Source organism: Sinohyriopsis cumingii, chromosome 14, assembly GCF_028554795.1.
Source record: "Sinohyriopsis cumingii isolate HCF-2022 chromosome 14, ASM2855479v2, whole genome shotgun sequence".
Taxonomy (NCBI): Eukaryota; Metazoa; Mollusca; class Bivalvia; order Unionida; family Unionidae; genus Sinohyriopsis; species Sinohyriopsis cumingii.
This window is the reverse complement of record NC_142974.1, coordinates 12,467,303-12,491,198: the sequence shown is the minus strand read 5'-3', so window position 1 is coordinate 12,491,198 and position 23,896 is coordinate 12,467,303. Positions and strand designations below refer to the sequence as shown.

Sequence of the window (23,896 nt, the reverse complement as noted above, 5' to 3'; positions counted from 1 at the left end):
CTGCCCAACATCAAATGTGTCCACTGAAATCTCTCCACAGAATCCTTGCGTTACCATGACAATCTGTGGAAATTTACTGGAAAATTTATCAAAAAATTCTGACGCACTGTAACTAACCGAATCGCAGTCTAGCTCCATATTCTTTAATGCAACAAACGTTTACCTTTCCCACAATACAGCTGATAAGGCCAATGCTGTTTTAGTCTATTAACGATGCCTTGATGAACGCTTTACTCTGAAAACAAAGAAGCGCAAATGAATGAATGAATGAATGAATGATGACCCAGCTCTTTCTGTCCACTGTTAGAATGCTTTATATTTTCGCTGTGCTATAAAATGCCGGTTAAAGATACGGTATAGTACATTGTTTTACAGTACGCAACACGATTATCTAGTGTCAAGGCAATTCTACTGCAGTGTATTACCCAAGGACACACAAAACTAGTCAACCTGGGCTAATAGATTGGTGGGATTCGAATCAGAAATTTTTCGGTCCTAATCTAGCATGCTAACCACTGAGTCACCGTGGCTCCGGCCTCCTTAAGTCCATTGATAGATATGTAGCAGGCCGCATGGATGGATGGATGGGTGGATAGATAGATAGATAGACAGATAGATAGATAGATAGATAGATAGACAGACAGACAGAGAGACAGACAGATAGATAGATAGATAGATAGATAGATAGATAGATAGATAGATAGAAACTGACTGTGATACTGTGATATCTACTATCTTAGATTATAATATTTGTTTGATTTTTTTAGGGTATTATGGGTGATTTCATGTTTATGATATTAGGCCACGGTAGAGCTAACTGCAGATAATACAGAACAAATATATTTCTTCTTTCCATTCATTAAGGATACAACTCAGATGTTGCACGTGACTTGCAATGTATATATTTGATAGTGTGAAATCCAAGCTGATATAACCCTACCATCAGCATCTTTTCTTTACATATTAATATCATTACTTTTAATTATCAAAACATTTACTTCAAATATCGACATCTCTTCTTTCAAATATCAACATCTCTTCATTCAAATATCAACATCTCTTCTTTCAAATATCAACATCTCTTCTTTCAGATATAAATTTCTCTTATTTCAAATATCAGTTTCTCTTCTTTCAAATATCAACATCTCTTCTTTCAATTATCAACATCTTTGCTTAGCTACTGAAGGTAATACAACATCTTTAATTAAAGTGTTGAATTGATTGGAGTAAAACTCACTCAAAATGTGGCAAGCATTTTAAACTAAATGGACAAAGACGAAATCAGGTAGTTGTACTTTAGTCCTCACAGTCACGTGACATTCGTATTTTGCAGCAAATTAAATACAATAAGAAGATCAAATATATAGAAGTGAAAATACAAACATTGTATGGTCTTAGAAATAAGCAACACTCTTTTCAGACTGATCAATAATATGTTTCACTGAGGCAGATTTGATTAAACAAGACTTCTAGTCAACTTCCAGATTTTAAATTCAAAATTTGTTTTCGTCAAGATAATATATTTGCATTTATTTGTTATGTAATGAATACATTCTTTTCTAAAGATCATTATTTAAGCAAAGAATTATTTGTCTTTCTGTAACAAAGTATAGAATCAATGTTTAGTGTATTGTTATGATAATACTCATAAGAAACATTAGTTCTTGATTAATTTCACTAATTTTAATTTTCTTGAAATTCCATTTTGTATTCATCGATTCTGTCTTCAAAAGTATCACTGCATGATTATTTATTGCCATTTTAATAATAATGCATGATTATGTTTTCCCATATTAATACCATTGTATGATTACTTATTTCCATTTTAATACTAATGGATGATTTTTATGTTTTCTAATTTCATGGTCTGTTTTCTGTATTAATATCATTATATATATTTTGTATCTCATAGGTGTTGTCTAATGTTGCAAAGCGCTTAGCGCTTATAAAGAATAGACGCTATACAAAGTGATTATCATTATTATTATAATTATTATAATGATTACTTCATCCATTTAAATACTAATGCATGATTTCTTCTTCCCATTTTAATACTAATGCATGATTTCTTTCTTCCCATTTTAATACTAATGCATGATTACTTATTCCTATTTTAATATTAATGCATGATTACTTATTCCCATTTTAATACTAATGCTTGGTTATTTATTCCCATTTTAATACTAATGCATGATTACTTATTCCTATTTTAATACTAATGTATGGTTACTTATTCCCATTTTAATACTAATGCATGATTTCTTTCTTCCCATTTTACTTACTTCCCATGATTACTTATTCCCATTTTAATACTATTGCATGATGACTTGTTCTCATTTTAATGCTAATGCATGTTTTCTTTCTTCCCATTTTAATACTATTGCATGATTACTTATTCTCATTTTAATGCTAATGCATGGTTACTTATTCCCATTTTAATACTAAAGCATGGTTACGTATTCCCATTTTAATACTGATGCATGATGACTTGTTCTCATTTTAATGCTAATGCATGTTTTCTTTCTTCCCATTTTAATACTAATGCATGGTTACTTATTCCCATTTTAATACTAAAGCATGGTTACTTATTCCCATTTTAATACTAATGCATGGTTACGTATTCCCATTTTAATACTGATGCATGATTACTTATTCCCATTTTAATACTAACGCATGGTTACTTATTCCCATTTTAATACCAATGCATGGTTACTTATTCCCATTTTAATAAAAATACATTATTACTTATTCCCATTTTAATACCAATGCATGATTACTTATTCCCATTTTAATACTAATGCATGGTTACTTATTCCCATTTTAATACTAATGCGTGATTACCTATTCCCATTTTAATACTAATGCATGATTACTTATTCCCATTTTAATACTAATACATGATTACTTATTCTCATTTTAATACTAATGCATGGTTACTTATTCCCATTTTAATACTAATGATTGATTACCTATTCCCATTTTAATACTAATGCATGATTACTTATTCCCATTTTAATACTAATACATGATTACTTATTCTCATTTTAATACTAATGCATGGTCACTTATTCCCATTTTAATACTAATGGATAATTACTTATTCCCATTTTAATACTAATGCATGGTTACTTATTCCCATTTTAATACTAATGCATGGTTACTTATTCCCATTTTAATATTAATGTATGGTTACTTATTCCCATTTTAATACCAATGCATGTTTACTTATTCCCATTTTAATACTAATGCATGGTTACGTATTCACATTATAGTACTCTATGCACGATTACTTATTTCCAATTCAGAGATCAATACATGATTGCTTATTCGCATTTTAGTACTCCATTCATGATTAATTATTCCAATTTCCATGTTTAATTCAATTTTAAATCCTTCTATATGTTATAATCTATACAGATTATAAATGTATTAATGCTACCAGATCCGGCAAGGATCTTTTGATCTTTTTTTAGCTTTAACTGCATTTGTTTTGTTTGTAACGTGTATTCCAAATCATTATTTCTTTGTTTATTTTATCCATTTGTCTACATCTTCAATACTAACATTTAACAAATTTTAGAAGTGTACTCATTATTAAATATTGTACTGCAAGGATGACATAGCTGTTTTTAAATTCGCTAAGATTTCATTGGTTTTCGTCCATTATTTCCGACTACGTGTCAGTTACCGTTTTATCATTGATATCATTGTAGGTTCCATTTTGTACTCTAATTTTCGATTACTGTTCATATTCTTTAATTTAGGGCAATGTGTGTGCGTGTGTGTGTATTTTGGATTTTTAACGCAGCTTTAAACAAATTCAGTCACATCGCTACGATGTCTGCAGTGTGACAATTTATAGTGTTGTCTAGCACTTGGGCATCATGCCGCAGACATGTAGCATGATGTCCCACCCAGTCACATTATCCTGACACCCGGTCGACCAGACCTAACACTAACCTCTTCATGCTGAGCGCCAAGCTAGGCAGCTACTAGTACCATATTCTAAGTCTTTGGTATAACTTGGTCGGGGTTAATTTAGGAGAAAATAAAGCTGAAACTATTGCTATCTTCCAGAAGATGGGATCTCTAATCTCGACAATGTATCCGATCTATATTGTGATGCCTAATTCGACATGGTGCCGATTTTCGACATTGTATATAGTGGTTTTGGTGCAGGAACGTTCTACGATATAATTAAATTTCATGATTTAGATAGCTAAGAATTATTTCTGTCCTGTATCTAATCATCATCAAATTCCGAACATCCCTTTTGCCATGTTATCGTACCTCTCGGAATGACTGCAGCTATACCATATTCGTGACACTGTGAAATTGTATTATCTAATGAAACAGCAAGTAGCATCAGCCTCCTTTCGTATTCTATTGCCAATTGTTCCTGGATACCAAAACTACTACAGCTAGGTGCCTAATATGCATACTACTTAACTGCCATATATTTTGATGGTTAATTTCTGGAACAACGAACTGAATCCTGCAACTGATGATTACTGCAAGACACGCCACTTTGTCAGAGAAACAAACCCGTTCACATGCCAACAGCATATCCAAAGATTCTACATATAACAAACATGTTTTGAGCGAGTCTGTTAAAAACGTTTGTTTCATTAGTTCTGAAAAATATTATAAATAGTTTGTAAAAACAAACTCGTCTCGTCTCATACTTAAAAACAGATTTACAAGACACAAATATATATCATAAGCTTCCAACCATGGCAATAGAGCGTGTTATTCTTTATCGATTGTTCTGTCATCAGAGCTGTTTTAGTCGGAATAAATGAAATCCAAAGTCAAGGATATTTATTTGATTCAAATGTTAAAGACATTAACACCTTGGTGGTCTTAAATTACAATAAGTAACGGAGAAACTTCTCTTTTGTTATTACGTACTACACAAAAGCAACATAATTAACAAAATGTGTTACATACGACCAAAAGAAACATTAAACAAACCCTTCCTAAAATTGTCCAGAAGGAAAAACTTGTAACAGCAAGAATCTGGATAACATTCTAGTGAGTGAGGGGTTAAAGACGACATATAATTCTCTGTAGGCCAGTCTGTTGCCTAACCCTAAATCCAACCTTAACTCTAATCGAAGTTTTGACATAAAGATAGAAAACAAGAAAGAAATTCAGTGAATATTTGGGCCCAGCCTACCGTGGTGATGTTATCAAAAGCATATAATAATGAGATATGACTGTGGCCTTTGTAACAGTGATACGGAGTCACTGGAAAGACGTAAATTAACCGAGTGTCCTTTCTCTGTCTTAGTGGACTTTTGAATACATGCACAGAAAAGGTGACACAGGTTTAGTTGGTTTAACGGCACATTTATAGCACATGACTGACTGTATCACAGAGTCTCAGTGAAAATGGCCTTGGTGATATAACCTTGTATATGAGACATGAGATGCCATCAAATCGAAATCATAAGTTTATCATTGTCTATTCTTGAATCCCAAACTAATATGAAAAAGAAAAATAAAGTTTAACAATATTGCCCTGTGACCATGACATTTAATATGACGCTAAATTCTGGATGCACGACATCTTTTGGTGTCAATATATCATTGTACCAAATGTTATACATGTATCTCAAATAGCTCACGTGTTGGAAGCAACGTGAAAATGGGATGAAAACCTTGAAAGGTTTTTATGTACTATTGACCTTAACGATAGGAAATATATTTTCAAGTAATGATTTACAAGTAAGCATATATAGTATAATTTTGGGATCTCAAATGTCAAAATGTCAAAGAAACATTAAAGAAAGCACCGTATATAATATATAGCAATAACACATAATGACAACGCTACCACTTAAATCACGCGTAGACCACCGCATATATTGTGTACCCAATGCGTATGCCTAAACGACCGCATATGTCATGTCTAAATCACAACATCTATCATATCGAAACCATTGCATATATTGTTTCTACACCACCTTATATATAATGTTTAAACCTCTGCCAAAAAGACGTTCTAAGCACCGCATATATCATGGCTACAACAACCGCATATAAAATGACTAAATCGCTGTATGTAATGTTTGAACACTGCATATAATGTTTAAATCACCGTATGTAATGTCTAAACCATTGCATATGATGTTTAAATCACTGTATAATGTTTAAAACACTGCACACGATGCTTAAACCACCGCAGGTATAATGTCTAAACCTACGTATTTTATGTCTGAACTAATGTATACAACGGCGACACCATTACATATTAAGACAAATCAACATGCTTATAATATGGAAACCACAACATATAATAAAGAAAGCACCAAACATAAATATAAAACCAACAAATAAAAATAACAATTAACGACAGTATACGACAACCCAGGTGTTCCATACGTCAGCAGCATAAAACCTTTCTCGAAACAGACACTAACGAGCTGAGCCAACGCTTGTTAACTGTGACATTCCATGTGTTAGTACTGAAACTCCACGTTACACTTATTGTATATAAACTTTAGCATGAACACGCTACTGACAAAGAAATAGGTCCAAAATATGGGGACCGCTCCGGTGGCCTAGTGGTTAGAGCGTCCGCCTCGGATGCGGGGGGTCGTGGGTTCGATCCCCGGCCGAGTCATACCAGAGACTTAAAAAATGGTACTAACAGCTGCCTCGCTTGGCGTTCAGCATTAAGAGGTTAGTGTTAGGATTGGTCGGCCTGGTGTCAGGATAATGTGACTGGGTGGGACATCATGCTACATGTCTGCGGCATGATGCCCCAGTGCTAGACATCACTATAAACTGCCACATTGCAGACATCGTAGCGATATGACTGAAAAATTGTTAAAGCTACGTTAAAAAATAAAAATCACATCACATCACATCACCAAAATATGGGTGTCCACTTATCCTGGTTTAATACGAACAGCAGCGAGGGTGCAGAAACCACATGCTGGAAGGTTCATAAAAATAAAAATAAAGCTTCCTACGAAAATAAAATAAATAAGGTCAATAATGTCAAACCGAAGTCTCTAACTGACCTAGAGTCGTCGTTCTTGTTTTTCAAAGTTTTGTTTACCCACCGTCACACTTATTTGTGGTCGCATCCTCTTTGCTGCTATAAATGTGTGAGTAATTAAATCACTATTATATCAACCAAATATTGTAGCAAGACCTATACGATATCGCGATCGAGGATTATGTAAATTTATCGTGATAAATCCGTGTGGGGAAGATTGTGTTTTCGAAAAGAAGTTTTCGAACTTAATCATGTCCATATCCCCACTACACCAAGTTTGATGAATATTTCGCAGAGTATGTTCATCGACTCCATTAAACACAACTAAAATATTACAGGTATCTCTGATCACTTTAGGCTTTTGTGTATCTCGCTGAGTAACATAAATCACATCAGTGTTTTTGTGTCTTCTCTAGAAAATATTGAATAAAAACAAGAACTAAAATGTGTGCATTTACAGGCAAATGTGTGAATAGTGGTATAAATAAATATAAATTTATTACGTCTAGTATGAAGACAGGTGGTTATATCGCTGCTTCATTAGGAAAATAACCAGGCACTCCATGGGTTCAAAACCCAGGAGAAAAACATCTTTCAGGATATAAGTATTGTGGTCCTGGAACTCGACTTGATATCTGACTCGACGAAGGAGATCAACCATGACCTGGAGAGCATCCAATAAATGCAATTGATCAAGCATGTCACGTTCATGCCGTAGCTTATAAAACTAACGGTTTTTAACAACGACATATTGCAGACGTGAAGTTGATTCACTCGTGAAATTCCATAAAAAATAAATGTTTCAGAGAATCGTAAGCTAATTCGTTGGTAAGATCTGCGATGAAAGGTAAACTAGTATTAGGAGCCGGTAATTAATCAACAGATTATTATAAAATAATGGACTCCATTTATTATTGGCCAAGAGGATATTGGAAAGGTATAGCAGCAATTAGTAAACTCGCTGATGCAGTAAATGTTACACGTTATGTTGCCGCAAATTGGTTAGCACGACATGCAATATGGCAAATGTATCTAACACCACCTAAAACAATTCTGAATGCACATTGTGATGTGAGCACTCCAAACGAAGTTCATCAAGCATATATTCTATTTTTACCACACGATACTATTAAAATTGGTAGACGTTAATCACGTACATGCAAATACGCGTTAACTGTCGTTGATGTCGCAAATTCATATAATTAAACATAGCCGTCATCAAATAAAACAGCGGCTGAAGCTGTATCTGCTTTTGAAGGAATTTATCAACCAGGACCCTTGCGATGGATACAGTTACTACAGACTGGTCCTGGCAAAGAATTTCTTGGTGCGGTATCATCTGTGATGATAAAATATAACGTCAAAATTAGACGAGGACATGCTGCAATTCATCGAGATCATGCAATTGTTGAACGATTTAATCGAACACTTGCTGAGCGGTTATTTGGATATCAATATGCAAAGGAAATAATTCAGAACGATATGAGATCTCGCGGATGGGTTGCAAGAGTACCAAGTGTAATAGCTGCGTTGAATAATGAAATTACTGGTGAGATTTCTAAGAAACATTATTGCAATTACAAAAAAAGACATTTACCAAAACAACAAAAGGATTTTTTAAACAACCAGTACTACATAATGTTACCGTAAGATATTTATATGAACCTGGTGAATATGAAATTATTAAAAAAAGAGCGACCTATCCTATATGAAGTATTACGACACATAGAATATCCAGCATGGTTAGATCTACCGGTAGACCTGCAATCCAAAGATTAGATTCAACTGCTCTTCAACGTGGATTTGTAGCGAGCAATTCCTGAAGACACACAATTACCACCGCCTTCGCTTTTGTAAAATAGCACGTCGATTCAAGATAGGTCAGCATCACATTTTCGCGTGTGTGACCAAGACTACTATTATTCTGTCTACGGTAAATTGTCTTGGATTATTATTTGAATACTGACACATCATTACTGTGTTACAGCTCACACGATGATTATTTTGCTGTTGTTTCAATGTCATCATAAATTCAGCATCGAGATCAAAGTCGATATTATTGTTGTCACACTATTTATAACTAATTTTTTCTTACTATATTATTATCAATAACATAGCTATTACCAGCAGCTTCTGTGAAGTCTAAGACAATTCTCGGCAGCTGAGATATTCTTCTGACTCGAGACACTGCGAGATACACTAAATTTGACCATTCGATACGATCATCGACGATCCAAATAATTGTATCAGAGATGATTAATCCTTTGATGAATGAATTGTCATTGCGTGTCATAGCATCCATGGAGTTTTGTCCATAGTTAACGTGCTCTCAGCAACAATGACAGGAACTAAAACAATATCATTTGATACAAGATTTTGTTTCTCTGATTATCCTGGTATATCAACGTCGATATTATGTAGTCACGTATCCGCTGATCGATAAAAAAATGGTACGGATAGATTTGAATTTTTTCTTTATGTAACATAAATAATTGTGTTTAAAGTGATCACAAACTATCTTTCTACTTGCAACTATCAAATTATTTGGTCCCATAAATTCCAAAAATTGTTTATAGGAGTTTCTAAAATTATTTCACGCATTATTTCACATTTAATTTTTTTCGGTTGAGGTCTGATCAATTTCTTAAACTCTTAATTCTGGATCAAGTGCTCTATGATCATTAGTTATTTCTTTGTGATAATCTACAAAATTCCTCAGCCATTTATGTGGAGACAATGCAACAAAAGGTGGTGGTTGACTATGATTGCCACACATTATTACAGCAGTATTGTTTGTCAAAAACCAATCAAGAAATATGTTAGACGTTCCCAAACAAAAATCCTAGGAATATTTTTCTCTCCCACCCGTTTACGAATCCATTTATCTCCCTTCCATCGAAAAAAATTATGATAAAATAATGATTTAATATTTCTTTCTTTCATTTCTCTTGCGAGTCTGTGTATAGGTGTTAATACAACTATTTCTGAGCAACTGTTCAAGAATAATTCAATCACACGAGTTATTTTACCTAACCCTCCCCACTGAGATAAACTATATAATGTCAAGCTACTGGATTAACTACATATCGTTCTCGTGACAATTTTGAGATTTTATTTTTATGGCAATAAATATTCTTAATTTCGACGTCGGCGGATTCAGAAAAATTAATTATTTCTTGTTTTATTCTTTTCCACCCCATGATGTATAAGTGACGATATGTACTTGTTCTAGGTATCCTGTATTTTGTATTGATATAAAATAAATCCGTAGCGACTCAGACAGCAAGATTTATCGAAACGTACGAGAGCCTTGAAGAACTTAAATGAGTAAACTGCAGTGACTCACCATCAATATTACTCATAATTGTACCTTATTTAGTTCCGTCTGATAAATTAACACTACTTAGGCTTATAAATGTGTTTCTATTCGTTGTATCAGCAATTATGAAATTGAGTTGAGCCTCATCTATAATTAATCTTGTACAATGTCATTTATGGTAATATAATCCTCCTTGGGTGAATTTAAATAGTATTTGTCTGCCAAGATCTTTCGCGATTTTATCTTAAAAATCAGTCATATCAGGATTTTCACCATCAGAATATTTGGTTGTGCTAACCAAACTTGTTTCAGCGAAATATATGATATAATTGCTTCACTTAATCTCAACGATATCAGTATTTTTGCATCGAGCATACATCGTAATAATACTGTTGGGGACAAACATTTGTTATGAAAAATGTTTGCCAAGCCAGACATAACAAATCGGATGAAGATTTTAGGCAAACTTAAATGATTCGATACAAGCAAATCCAGTCAGATGAAAATCTGATTTTGGTCCATTTATCGATAATCTGGTCATCTCGTGTGTTGGATGTCCAAATCGATCAAATTCTTAGAAAATATCCAGGATAACATGCAACCATATCAACCGAGATAACCTTATAACCGTATATAGTATTCCAGAATCCATCATGTCCGTATTCGACAAAAATGCATTGTATTTCTTCAAGAAAATCATATCGTGTTGGTTTCCACGAACATTTCTCGCTAGCTCAATGAGCAGCAACTGAAGGAACGGTATAAAAATTACTCAGTAATTGTTTAGCATCGTCACGGGTATATTTCAACGTAAGATTCTTCATTTCTTCATGTAGAAATTCTGTGCAACAAATATTTCCATTAGGTCGTACAAACTGATCATAGTTTCCATGATTGGATACAGGATCATTCTTACTGATTTCATTAATAAAATCAAATATATCTCCTTGGTAAAACTTAACAATTCGATTTCGTGGAAATAGTGTTAATGCATTAGTCCACCAATGCGCATTATAATCAATAATTTAAATGGAAGATCCTTTTGATTTATACTTTGATTCGTATAAAATCTCTCTGGCTATAGTTCGTACTATTTTTGGGAACTTTAATTTCTTTTCTAATTCAGCAACATCATTTATTGTAGCTCCATTATTCTTGACTGATTCAGCCCATTTGTTTATTATTATTTTTTTCTTCACCTCGCTGATCTGTTAGTTTCCTTCCACGTATTGCGTTTGTAAAATGTTCCGTTACTCGTTCGGCTATTTTCGAAAATTTTATCGGTTTTCGGTCATGCACGCTGGGTTTATCATTCAGCGGATAAATGGCATAAATAACTGCGGTTACAGCATAAGCTTTTTCGTAATAGGGTTTGTCAAAACCAGTCAACATTTCTGGTGTGGAATCAGAAATTTCTTCACGGTCACATATTGGCGGATCGGTTATTGTTTGTATTGGTAATGTTGAACACCAGACTAGAGTTTTTATTGTATTTGCATGATTTATAAATTTCTTCGATGGAGCCAAATCATACGAATCAAAATAAATAATTACACGTGGATCAATCGCGTATGCAACCCAATGAGTACCATGACCGAAACTTTTATCAAGATTAATAATGCCTGTTTCAATATTATTCGGTTGTTTTTGTAATTGGTCACGCATAAAATCACCTGTGAAATTTTCGATATTTACTTTTTTAATAGCATCAAGTAAATCAAAATCTGACTTTTTGGAAGATTAACGAAGTGTTCCTGGAAATCTCAGACCTTTTCCGTATCGATAAGGAGTTCATGGTAATCTTAGAACCCTTCCCCTTTTTTAAATCCTTGTCCTGTTGCTTTCTGTTTTGCCATCCCTGCAGCAGTTCCAACAGCACGAAGTGCAGCTGCTTTTGCAACAGCTGAGGATGCAGCGTATATTAACGCTGGTATAGCTGCAAGAAGTGGAAATATACCACTGGTTTTAATCGAGTCTTTAATGGCGCTCGCAGAAATATTGAGTTTAATGTCTGTTTTGTTTGGCATCATTGAAATGCCTGAGTTGACGTTCTGACAAAGATTTATTTTGACCACCTGTGATCTGATCTTTTTTAGTGATATTTTTGTTCCCACATTTCTTTGCTCAATTTAATTGAAGCTCTTAAATATGACCAGGAGTCAGACACTAACATGATGATATCACATTATAAATATCGTGAGCGATTTAATTACATGTTTTCTACTGAAGCATCAATAACGCTCATTCGTCCACCAACACCTTCAAGTAGCATTGTTTTTTCTGAGAGAATAACAGCGATGGCTCTGTAACCACAAGCAGGTAGGCGAGATACTTATCCTCGAAAATGTAAATCAACGACAGATTGCCTGAATAAATCGAAATGTTCCAACGAATAGTAATAGATTTGATATCATGTTGTGAAATCCCGCTAAGATATTTATAAACCAATGTCAACATTTTGATCAGGCCGCATAAATGTCATCACCGTGATTTGGATCAGACTTTAACAAAACTTCTTCAGAAGGTTCGTGATGTCCAATTTCAGAAACTCAAAGTGTATCAAATACCATTGGATTTTGTTCCTGTGAACCTTTTCTCGCAATTTCCTGAAAAGTAATAAATATATGTCGTGGTGCAGAAACTCCTTGCTCTGATGTTATCTGCCATGTGAATAACCCTGCTGCATTACTTTGAACGCTATCTTTAGTAATTGGCAACTGTGATAACATTGATTTACCAACAACAAATATCACAAGATGGGAACGGGCAAGAACATTATAAGCAGCTACAGAAACAACACCAACAGCTACAGCTACAAGTACAGGTAGAAAACAACCAACAAGGTAACAAACAACACAAAGAACAGATAGAACCTATAAAAGCAGCAAAAAAAATCAAAGGATAGATCAAATACATCATCAACAGGAGCAAGGAAATGTAAAGCAACAGGAGAAAAAAAGTCACTACAGAAAGAAACTACAAACACAAAACAAGGGCAGAAAATTCAACAACAACACCAACAGACTCTAGGCTAGATTCTAGTGGAAAATAGGCAAATAGAATATATAACAGCAAGAACAACAACAAATACAGATACAAGCAGGAAATAAAGACGCACAGACGTCAATAGATCCAAAGAAGCAACAACAACAGAAACAACTAATCCATACACAACAAGAAATAAGTCAACAACAAAAAACACACCAAGCCAACAAGTATTTGAAACCAGACAACAACAGCAACAAAGGACAATAAAAGCACAACAGCAACTAGGAAGTAAGAACCAACAACAACAATAAACGTTACAAAGCCTACAAGGAAAAGAAATTGGACCAATACAATCACAACAGCAACATGAAACCAAGTCATTACAGCAAGGTATAGAAATTGCAAAACAACTGCAAGAAGATCCATTACAGGAAGAGATTAAAACCTTTCAATTACAATAAATGCAGAAAACTCACGTACCCAAAATATCAGATATAACAAAAAGCACCAAGTCAGAGTGGAATCGCTACAGATATAAAATACAAATACAAAACAAATGCAGGAAGAAGCATCACAAATAGCAAAAACTACTAAAGATGAGAAACGAAAAACATGCCCAGAAGTACGGAAAGCGCTCGGAAAAATGACGAAAACAAAAAGAAAAGAAAAAAGAAGACAACAACAAGAGGAGGAAAAAAAGAATGAAAGAAGAAAGCTGGTTCAGCACAGATGAATACATTGAAAACATATGAATATATAAAATCCAATAAAGAAATTTTAAAAATTTAAAAAATTTATTTACAAAATAAAATAACCATAAATCAATGACACAATAGCAAAACATACAAAAAAGCAACCCATAACATGCAGGGCAGGAGGGCCTCCCTAAATGGTCTGAGAAAATCAGAAAGGAGAGAGAACCCTCAAAAAAAAAATTATCTTAGAACAGGAAATTCTAAGTACAGACAGCTTCAAATAAGGTCAGTAAGCTAGTTGTTCGGTCTTTGCGGAATGCGACTGCATTTTTAATTATAGGTCGTATGTATACTTTATTATTACTAGAATCGTAGTACGAAGAATTACTTTGTGGTGTTAATATGTTTGCAAATTTTGAAGAAATGAGTTGATATTTGTTAAGAATTATATAGCTTGCTAGCCGTCGTAAGAGTTAATATTGTAATTCGCTATGTGGGTATTTTATAGCAGACTAGCACATGTGTTCATGTGATTATAGATTTTGCCATTGTTGAATATTTGTGTAATGTACAGACATGAGTCTGATTGTTGTCATATTGTAGTACAATGAGATTAAATATATATGCATATATACTGATGTGACGCAGTGTATTGATGTCTGTATGACAATTCGCTGATACCGTGTTATTACGCCATTGTTTACCCTGCAAGAAGTGTGTGGGAATTTCGATGTGTACGCATGCGTGACAGGAACCGTAATAGCCTTATCCGATGATTAATTGTTGATCTAGTGTGAGGTGAGATTCGATAAAGCATATGTTAACGCCTTGTGGGTTTTCACAGAAAGCTTTGAGGGACAGACCAGTTACAGTTTGGTCCCGTAGTCTCAGATAGAGAGACGGAGGAAAGGGGAGAAGAAAGGAGAGAAGTCAGGAAAAGTTGAAGTCTAGGAGGAAAATGGGAGAGAAGGGTGGAAGAGGAAATTTGGAGCGAAATTGGAGGAGGAGATAGTCGAGAGGGAAATGGTGTTGGAGGAACGGAAGGAAGGAAGGAATTAGCGGGAAAGAAAGAGATGAGTAGACGCAAGGACGGGGGAAAATCGAACTCACACTGTAAATCACGGGATGAATTAGGCTGTCACTTGGTCGAGGGAAAGACGGGTGATTGAGAGTTTATCGTTTAAATTATCGAATTTATTAAATTGTTATTAACTGAATTTCATCTTCGTATTCTCTATAATTTAGCCGTCGGCATTGCTGATTGGGGGCTCAGAGGTGTAAATCTACCTTGTCACTAATTTAACTTTCTAACCCCACGAGCCCGGGTGGAACTTTCATCATAATTTAATTAAATTATATTGGAAGAACCCCACCTCAATGCGTGCCACCGTCACAATCGATGATATATAATGTCATCATCTCTAACCTGTCCTTTGTTGTAATATATGCAAATTATCAACATTTACACCAACATGCTCAGGTTTTAAAAGCATATTTGTTTTAAAGAAAACGTACTATTGCAGCATTAGGTAAATTTTCCTGCTTAACTTTTTTTAAGTTTTTCAAACAGCACCTTCTCCAAATTTTTTAATCAATGCAATATTTTCTTTTCTTACTTTAGGTTTTAGTTTTGGTTCATGATCTTTATTTATTTCACTAATCCCTTCAAGTATCTCTTATTCCTTGCCATGAGGTTGAGCGGCAACTATTTCACCTGGAAGATCTCTTAAAATTCTTTTCTCTGTTAGGTTCTTCTTGTTATCCTTTCAGTTTGCTCAGCAGTTTGTCTCACTGCTGTAAGAAGACATTCATTAGCTTCTGCAACTCTTTCAGTAACCTTTGTAACAGGTCTAAAATAATTTCTTTATCTTCTGCATATTCAACTTGTTCTTCCAAACGTTCTTGTAGTTTTGTTTGATAGCATCACGAATGGGAAGGTATCTTCGGATTGCTTCTAATCTTTCTCTAGCTAATCTACTAGTGCAAGATTCCATTATTGATATAATAATGATTTATTTATAGCAACAGAGAGGGTGAGGCCACAAATAAGTGTCACGGTGGGTAACAAACATTTTTTTTTTAAAACGAACGACAAAAGATAGAGTAATAAAATAAGTTAACCCAATTAGAGAAACTCTCGTTTAGTTAGAGGCTTCGGTTTAACGTTATTGACTTTATTTTTGTCAATTTTGTAGAAAGCTTTATTTTTCAAAATTCGACTTTCCAACAAGTGATTTGTTCACCCTGTCTGCTGCTATACATGTAGCTATAATCCCCGTTTATCCAGCATGCTTTATGTTAAGATGCCTTTGAATGAAACTTTAAATATACCATTAATATTCTCCTCGGAGCATAAATATGACACCTAGGCATCAAGTGATTTAATGCATAATTGTTGAATCGTTGTCCGCTTATGCCACTTCCACATTTCTAACCTTTTTTTGGGGGGGGGGGCGCGGAGGGGTGGGGGGGCCTTCATCGTTTCCAGAAAAGTCAAATGAAGAAACCGCGTTTTTGATATTTAATTAACGTGTTGTCCTCTCAGTTTCTCTGTGTGACGGAACCACCTGAGGATGCATCTTTAATTAGGCTAGCTATTCTGAGATGAAAAATAAATAGTTTTTTACACGCGCGCGTGTGTCTGTTTAACGCCATTTTTCAGCACATGACAGTCAGTATATTTGGTGGAGAACGAACCCCAGAAGACTACGGGAAGAACCACCGACCCATGGTAAGCTGCTGGTGCGCTATCTCACACAAGTTATTTGAACCGTGACTCGAACAAACACACACTGACACAGATTAGGTGTGGGTGATCTTTAAAGGCCAGCACCTTAGATCTGAGGTAAAACGTATGTTATCTGTACAGGCGTGCACCTTAAACCACTGTGCCAACCAAACCCCATGAGAAATAACAGAGAATGTGTTTGGTGACTTGAATAAAAGGCAAAAAGGGATTTTTACAAGCTCTTAATATATAATGTTATGAAGGTATCATTCTCGTGGTAGGATGGGATCAATGTATCACTACCAAAGACAGCAACGGTTAGAGGTAAGTGTGTGTGTGTGTGTGTGTGTGTGTGTGTGTGAGAGAGAGAGAGAGAGAGAGAGAGAGAGACTCGTGGTAGTAAATTATCCGAAATACAATCAGTGACGTTCTATTATCATTTGGATATCAACATTTAAACTTCTCATTCGACTACTCTACAATATAGAGAAGCTGTAGAAATACGTAAAAACGTACATTTTACCATTAAGCCTTTCTGTAGTAAAATCGTTCAAAAAATAAGTAGAGAAATACCTGATTCTGCAATCAGTGGTGCCTGTATTGCAGATGACTGGTGCCTGTAACTGTGTTGCCGATGAATGGTGACTGTATTGCCAATGAATGGTGCCTGTACCTGTATTGCCGATGAATGGTGCCTGTATTGCCAATGAACAATATTCCAGCTATTATAACGATACATAACAGTAATAAAGTTTTATCATTGACAAAACTACCTACCCATTCGCTATTATTTTCCATATAAGGCCTAGTGCGGAAAGCAGGAAGTTTTTCTAGTGGTGTGTAGTATGACAACAACAACAAAAACCACTGTACATAGCTTTGAAAAAACACATGAATAACTTGTGTTCGCTTCAGTATATATACCAAGACATATTTATTATGTTGTAGCTGAATGAAGTCTGTAAAGTTCACCTGGCTATATTCACAGTTGTTGTATCTCTATTAATCATTTCACATTCCTTAATCCTAATCAAATATGTTTGCTTGAACTTAAATACTCACCTGTCCTTCGCTGAATGCAGTATGAGATGTATACAGTCTGTAATTCGATACTTCCCGTAGCATAATGCGTTGTATGCTGGTTCTAGATTTTTTTTTTAATACTTACGTACCTAATGTGCAGCGACCTGTGATTTCTCCTTTTCAGTGTGATTCAGTCTAGCCTTTATGAAAGTGCGTCATATTGGAAGATGGTGTGGAGAGATCTCTGTCCTTTTGGATGTGATTGCCTCAAGGATTAATCACTTGATGCTATAAATATGATCAAACAATACGTATACCTTTAACAAAATCCAAAATGTCACCGTGATCAAACAATACGTATACCTTTAATAAAATCCAAAATGTCACCGTGATCAAACCAATCCGTATACCTTTAATAAAATTCATAATGATGTTGTTGTTGTGGGGTTTAACGCCAGTTTTCAGCACACGATAGGCTATACATGGCGGCCAGTATTAATGGTGGAGAAAAAACCCGGGAAAACCCCCGGAAAGAACTACCGACCCACGAGAAGCTACTGGCAGGCTTTCACACATACCCACATTGGCCGAATCTGAGACTCGAACCCACGCATACAGAGGTGAGATGGCAGGGATTCATAACGGAGAGCGCTTTAGACCACTCGGCCACTATGATCAAACAATCAGTATACAGATAATACAATTAAAATGTCAACGTGTTATTAAAAGTACTAGTTGGGAGAATTGCTTATTGCGCTGTAAGAGGCTTGTGAAAAGAAACATTCGTGGGCAAGTTGTTAGCAGTATAATATTTTATTTTTGAAAACTAAATGAAACTGACACTGATAAAATCAGGTAATTAATTGATGCACTTTTCATTAATTTTGGGATTTACGTTTTTCTCAAACATTCGAGAACTGTTAATTTATTAAAAATCACCTACCGCGACTAATTGCAAAAGAAACAGTATAAGTGGTAGCTCCCAGTCAAATACTGAAACGACGAAAGTAAAACTCGTTATGCACAAAATATTTTGTATTAATATAAAAGAAAATATTACCATTTTAAAAAAATGAACAGGTGGAATGAAATAAAAGTAACGCTGGGGAGGGGAGACAATAGAATCGTTTCTTTGAAAGGGACTATGCACTACAGACAATAATTAATACCATTCAATAGATCCGATTCATCATATGAATTGACAAAATGGAGAAAAAATAGCACTGAAATCAACAAACAAGACCAGAGCCCAAGTAACTATTTTTATGCTCAGCATACAGTGGATAAATAGAGTATCTTACAGAAGTTTTGACGTGCAATAAAATTTATAAAACTCGCAGCTAATGGCATATTGTATTATTCAACATTTGTCATAAGTGTTTTTTTTTAAAATTAGCACCAGCCTAAATTCTACAAATCACGTGACGTTAAGGGCTTCGTGTTACTAAATTGTGTTACAATACTGCGTCGCAAAATATTACGTCCGCGTGCGTTAAGTTAAACATTTATGACAAAGCCTCATAATGATGATACCAGTGAGCGTCATATTTTGCGTTAGAATAATTACATATTCTTACCAAATCACTGTAGCAACCGTTTAGATTGCTTAGAACCGTACCACTTGAGGCAGAAAAGAAACTATTGATTATTAATTCATAGGTCTCGCTCTCCACTTATTAGGTTCTTCTGAAAACGGGACTGACACAACGGGAACCTTTGTGCAATTGCACAAAAACAGTGGAGGGTATTAAAGAATGAACGTGCCGACTAAATCCGAATGCTGATCGAAATGGCCTCCCTCCCATGTGCTCTGAATGCACACGTCCTGAAATTTCTTGGAGCTCGTGAATCTTCATATCACGGTACTTGCCTCAAAATGGTAAAGGGTTGTGGATCTTGATATCACACCACACGTCTTTAAACTAAAACAATCTGTACATTTTCGCAGGCGAAATCTATAACGCCAAAATAGTACAGTAACGGCTATTATTTGTTTATTTGAGTCACCAATATACTGTCTGCATTATATAAAAAAACAATCATTAATTAAATTTTGCAAGAAAGTTAGATGATGCTAAAAACAAGATGAACGTCAAGAAACATTCGACTGTATGAATGAAAGCAGCCTACGCTCGAGCCGTTACGGATTTAAGTGATAAAAGATGATACAGAACTTTCCAAGCTGAGGTTAATAATCGAGAGCAGATATAACGTGTACGTTGATAGGTGTTTAATAATATTGGTGATGTGCAAGCTAACATTGATATCATGACGAGATAATAATGTCGAAATTAAAGCAATTATTGATTTAGAGAAGATACTTATAATAGATAGAAATGCATGTAAACTGAAAAAAAAGATACCAAAGTATGCTCTCGCGGCAGGTCCTAGTATAATAGAGCTAACAGGAATAATAAGCAAACGGATGCATTCAAAACTGAATTGAACACAAGAATGGGAACAAAGAGCATTCTATTTGGGAGTTAGAATAGATGGTGTACGAAAAAAGAAATGGATGAAGAAAACAAGCGTTTTGAGAACAAATCACAAATATGCCGGGACGCTTCTTTTTGTTCTCTACGTCTTTAGCATTGTACGTACTGAAAAGATCCCAGGTTGTATTTTGAAATAAATGTTGGTAAGCAATCAGTCTTTACAAAGAGGTCAATGCATCTAGCTTTTAAACTCGTTTCGAATATCCACAAACGAGGGGTCATCTGACTGTTTCAAGTACGGAACATCACCTCAATAATTAGTTCAAACTTTTGAGTTTCAGTATCCTTCATGACACTTTGTTGAATACATGTTACATATAATAGGTAATTTGTAACACAATGTCATCAAAATAAAAATGTCATGTCGCATAAAATTGTTGTGAGCTTACATTTTATAGGCCGCATCTTATTCGACAAAATTTCTTATTTGTCTGTTACAATATAACCTTACATCGTTTGTGGCAAAGTCGGCAAGGTTTCCCAAAAGGAAGACGGGATATTTGTATGTATTAATGCGTTATTTAGTGCCCCGTATCTGTTTGGGATCACATTAATGTGTTATTTGCTGCCCCGTATATGTGTTGGATCATACTAATTCCACTGCGAAGTACATTGTCGATAAACCGGAATGTGTCATAGTCATTGTTCTAATTAAATTTTATATGTCTGTAAACTGGAATCGTGAGCAAGTCATGGTGCACTGAAATAATTTGCTGGAGCAACTTTATAACATTTTATACACACATTTATAAACACTCTAAAAATATTATAGAAGATTAATGTCTCCGTCTAAACGTAATATTCATGAAGGTCAAATCTAGTTGTATTTGACTGAACCAAAATATTCAATGTTTTGAATCAGAAATTTCTTCAGGTATGTTTCAGCGTCATTAAAACTTCACAAAGGTTTGTTTATTTATACGTCACATTTCTTTCATTTTTAAACGTTTTACTGGAGCTTTAAGTTTTTGTTTCTCCCTTGCTTTGGAATCGGTAAATGAAGCACCGAGACTTTGAAGCTTATAATTGGTAAATCAAGCATCGAAGTCTTCATTGCTCATTCTTTTAACTAGCGTTTTTCCATATAGTTTACTGCTAAATCTTTTAATTTGTTTTTTTTTTTAAAAAATAATAAATAAAAAATATTTTCATGCACTTCCCCAAATTCTCATCACATTCTGTACTACACAATCCCTGGGGGTAGCCATCATGGAGTTTGTCAGCATGTCCAGCCCTAGAGATTCGATTGATATTGATTGTTATGGCGGATAAGGAGGGTTGGTGACTATGTTTTCTTACGTCAAATTGGCCAGGTTGTCGATTCATCGTTTCAGACGTGCAGTAAATGATAATGGCCCAAAGAGAATATGGCGTCCCAAGACTTATGGCGCTCGGGGCGAACCACCCTGTTCGAACCCCTAGCTCCCGTTAGTATACTACTGTTTCTTTAAGTAAGGTCAGCTCAATCCTTTCGTACCAATTTGATGTCATGCGAACCTCGGTTCAAACACCAGACAGCGCAAGGCACCACTTTGATGTCATGCAAACCTCGGTTCTAAACCAGACAGTACAATCATGCAAACCTCGGTTCAGAGACTAGGCAGCACAAATCACCAACCCGATATCATTCAACCTCGGTTCGAGAACGGGACAAAACAATGCACAAATCTGATGTCACGCAAACCACGGTTCAAAGACCAGACAATACAATGCAACAATTTGATATCATATAAATCTCAGTTCGAGACCAGAGAGCACAAGGCACCAATTTGATATCATGCAACGTCGGTTTGATACCAGAGAGCACAGGGCACCAGTTTGATGTAATGCAAACCTCGGTTCAAAGACCAGACAGCACAAAGCATAGCATAATTGCAAGACATGTAACCTTTCCTTGCCATTCATCTGGTGGGGTGTATGGTCTTGGTATTCTTAAATCAAATTTGACCGAATGCTGATGAATAACCATATATTCTATAGTTTAGTTGACTCATAATATTGGCATCAAGATGATGTCATACTAACCTCAGTTCAGTACCAATCAACGACAGATCAGGATAGTTCAATTTAATTTAAGCAAATGTTTCTGTTTGAAGCAAGAGTCATATCACCAATGATTCTTTCGGAAATCCACAACTTAAACCAACTGAACTATAACACTAATCTGCTAACACAATAGTTGGTAGCCTGTGTATAAACATTTTGTTTTTGCTGCCTGTCTGTCTGTATAAAACGGTGTCGTATTTAATTTCGAAGCGTTTTATATAATGTATTGCGCGTTATAGTTTTTCAGTCTTGTGTTAAGCAATAACGGAATTAATTTATCAGTGTGGTATGCATAATGTCTTGTCTGTCTTTTCATTCATACAACACAATGGTGTATTTGATTTCTTCCCAAAACCATATCAAGCATAGTCGAACCCGGCATACAGTTATCGCTGACGAAATGCAGTCAGAACAATAATAATAGAATAGTAGTCTGGTATATGTTTAATATCTCCTTACAGCCAGGTCTTGATCCGGCACACAATACATTATATATATCACACTGATAAATAACTAGTGGTGAGTAAGTGTCGTAGAAAATCAAATTCAAATCTGAAGTTGTGTCACGTTTTATGCAGAATCAATGTACGAAGAATCGTTCAGAACTTGTGCTGCGCTGGGCGTCAAATGTTAGCACGAATATGATAAACATGTCATCTTAGACTGGTACACATTAGTTAGACTTATATATATATATATATATATATATATATATATATATATATATATATATATATATATATATATATATATGGGGGGGGGCCCGCAGCATAGATCAAGGAGGGTCACGTGGCCCGCCTGGAAATCATACTGCATATATATATATATATATATATATATATATATATATATATATATATATATAGTATGTACACTGTATCAATGATATACCACGAGATGTATACATTTTTCATTAGAAGGAAACGAGTTTTGATCATTAGAATTTATACTGCGTTAAAAACCGACGTTGATCATAACTCTTTTGACGTTAAAATATGGGCATTTCAAGTAAGAACTCTGTTAAATGACCAATGATTTTCTTACGTATGGAATAATCAATTTCACATTGTGATTCCGGTCAGTGAAATAAGAGATGGAGTTTTAGATCAGTATAAGCAAAACCGGATATATTCTGTATGGTCATGAAACAGGCTATACTATTTTTCCTTGTATAAAGAATATTCATCATTTTATGACTACCTGGATGTGATAAATGAAGCTTGTTTGAAGAGTATTTGGATATGGTAAATATAGCTCGTTTGAAGAATACACGACAAATGAAGTTCGTTTCAAGAGTACTTGGAAGTGATAAATCAAGTTCGTTTAAAGAGTACATGAAATTGATAAATCAAGTTCGTTTCAAGAGTACTTGGATGTGGTAAATAAAGCTCGTTTGAAGACTACATGGACGTGATAAATGCAGTTCGTTTGAAGAGTACTTGCATATGATAAAAATAAGTTCGTTTGAAGAGTACTTGCATATGATAAAAATAAGTTCGTTTGAAGAGTACTTGCATATGATAAAATAAAGTTCGTTTGAAGAGAACTTAGTTGTGACAAATGAAGTTTGAAGGGTACCTGGAAGTGACAAAC

At 34.8% G+C, this 23,896-nt stretch overlaps 1 protein-coding gene and 1 long non-coding RNA gene across 2 annotated transcripts in view; both read right to left on the bottom strand.

Annotated features, from left to right (window-relative positions):
- Positions 1 to 23,896, bottom strand: part of LOC149783261 (uncharacterized) — a 58,814-nt gene that overhangs the window by 5,453 nt on the left and 29,465 nt on the right. The window contains exon 7 of the mRNA XM_089933359.1: positions 1 to 160. Coding sequence (XP_089789485.1) covers positions 1 to 160 — 160 coding nt within the window. The remainder of the gene's footprint in view (positions 161 to 23,896) is intronic.
- Positions 140 to 17,912, bottom strand: LOC149783262 (uncharacterized). Its single transcript, XR_016413581.1, has 3 exons — positions 17,802 to 17,912; positions 17,313 to 17,434; positions 140 to 235 (listed from the first exon to the last, which is right to left on the bottom strand). It is a non-coding gene; the product is annotated as an uncharacterized LOC149783262 (long non-coding RNA).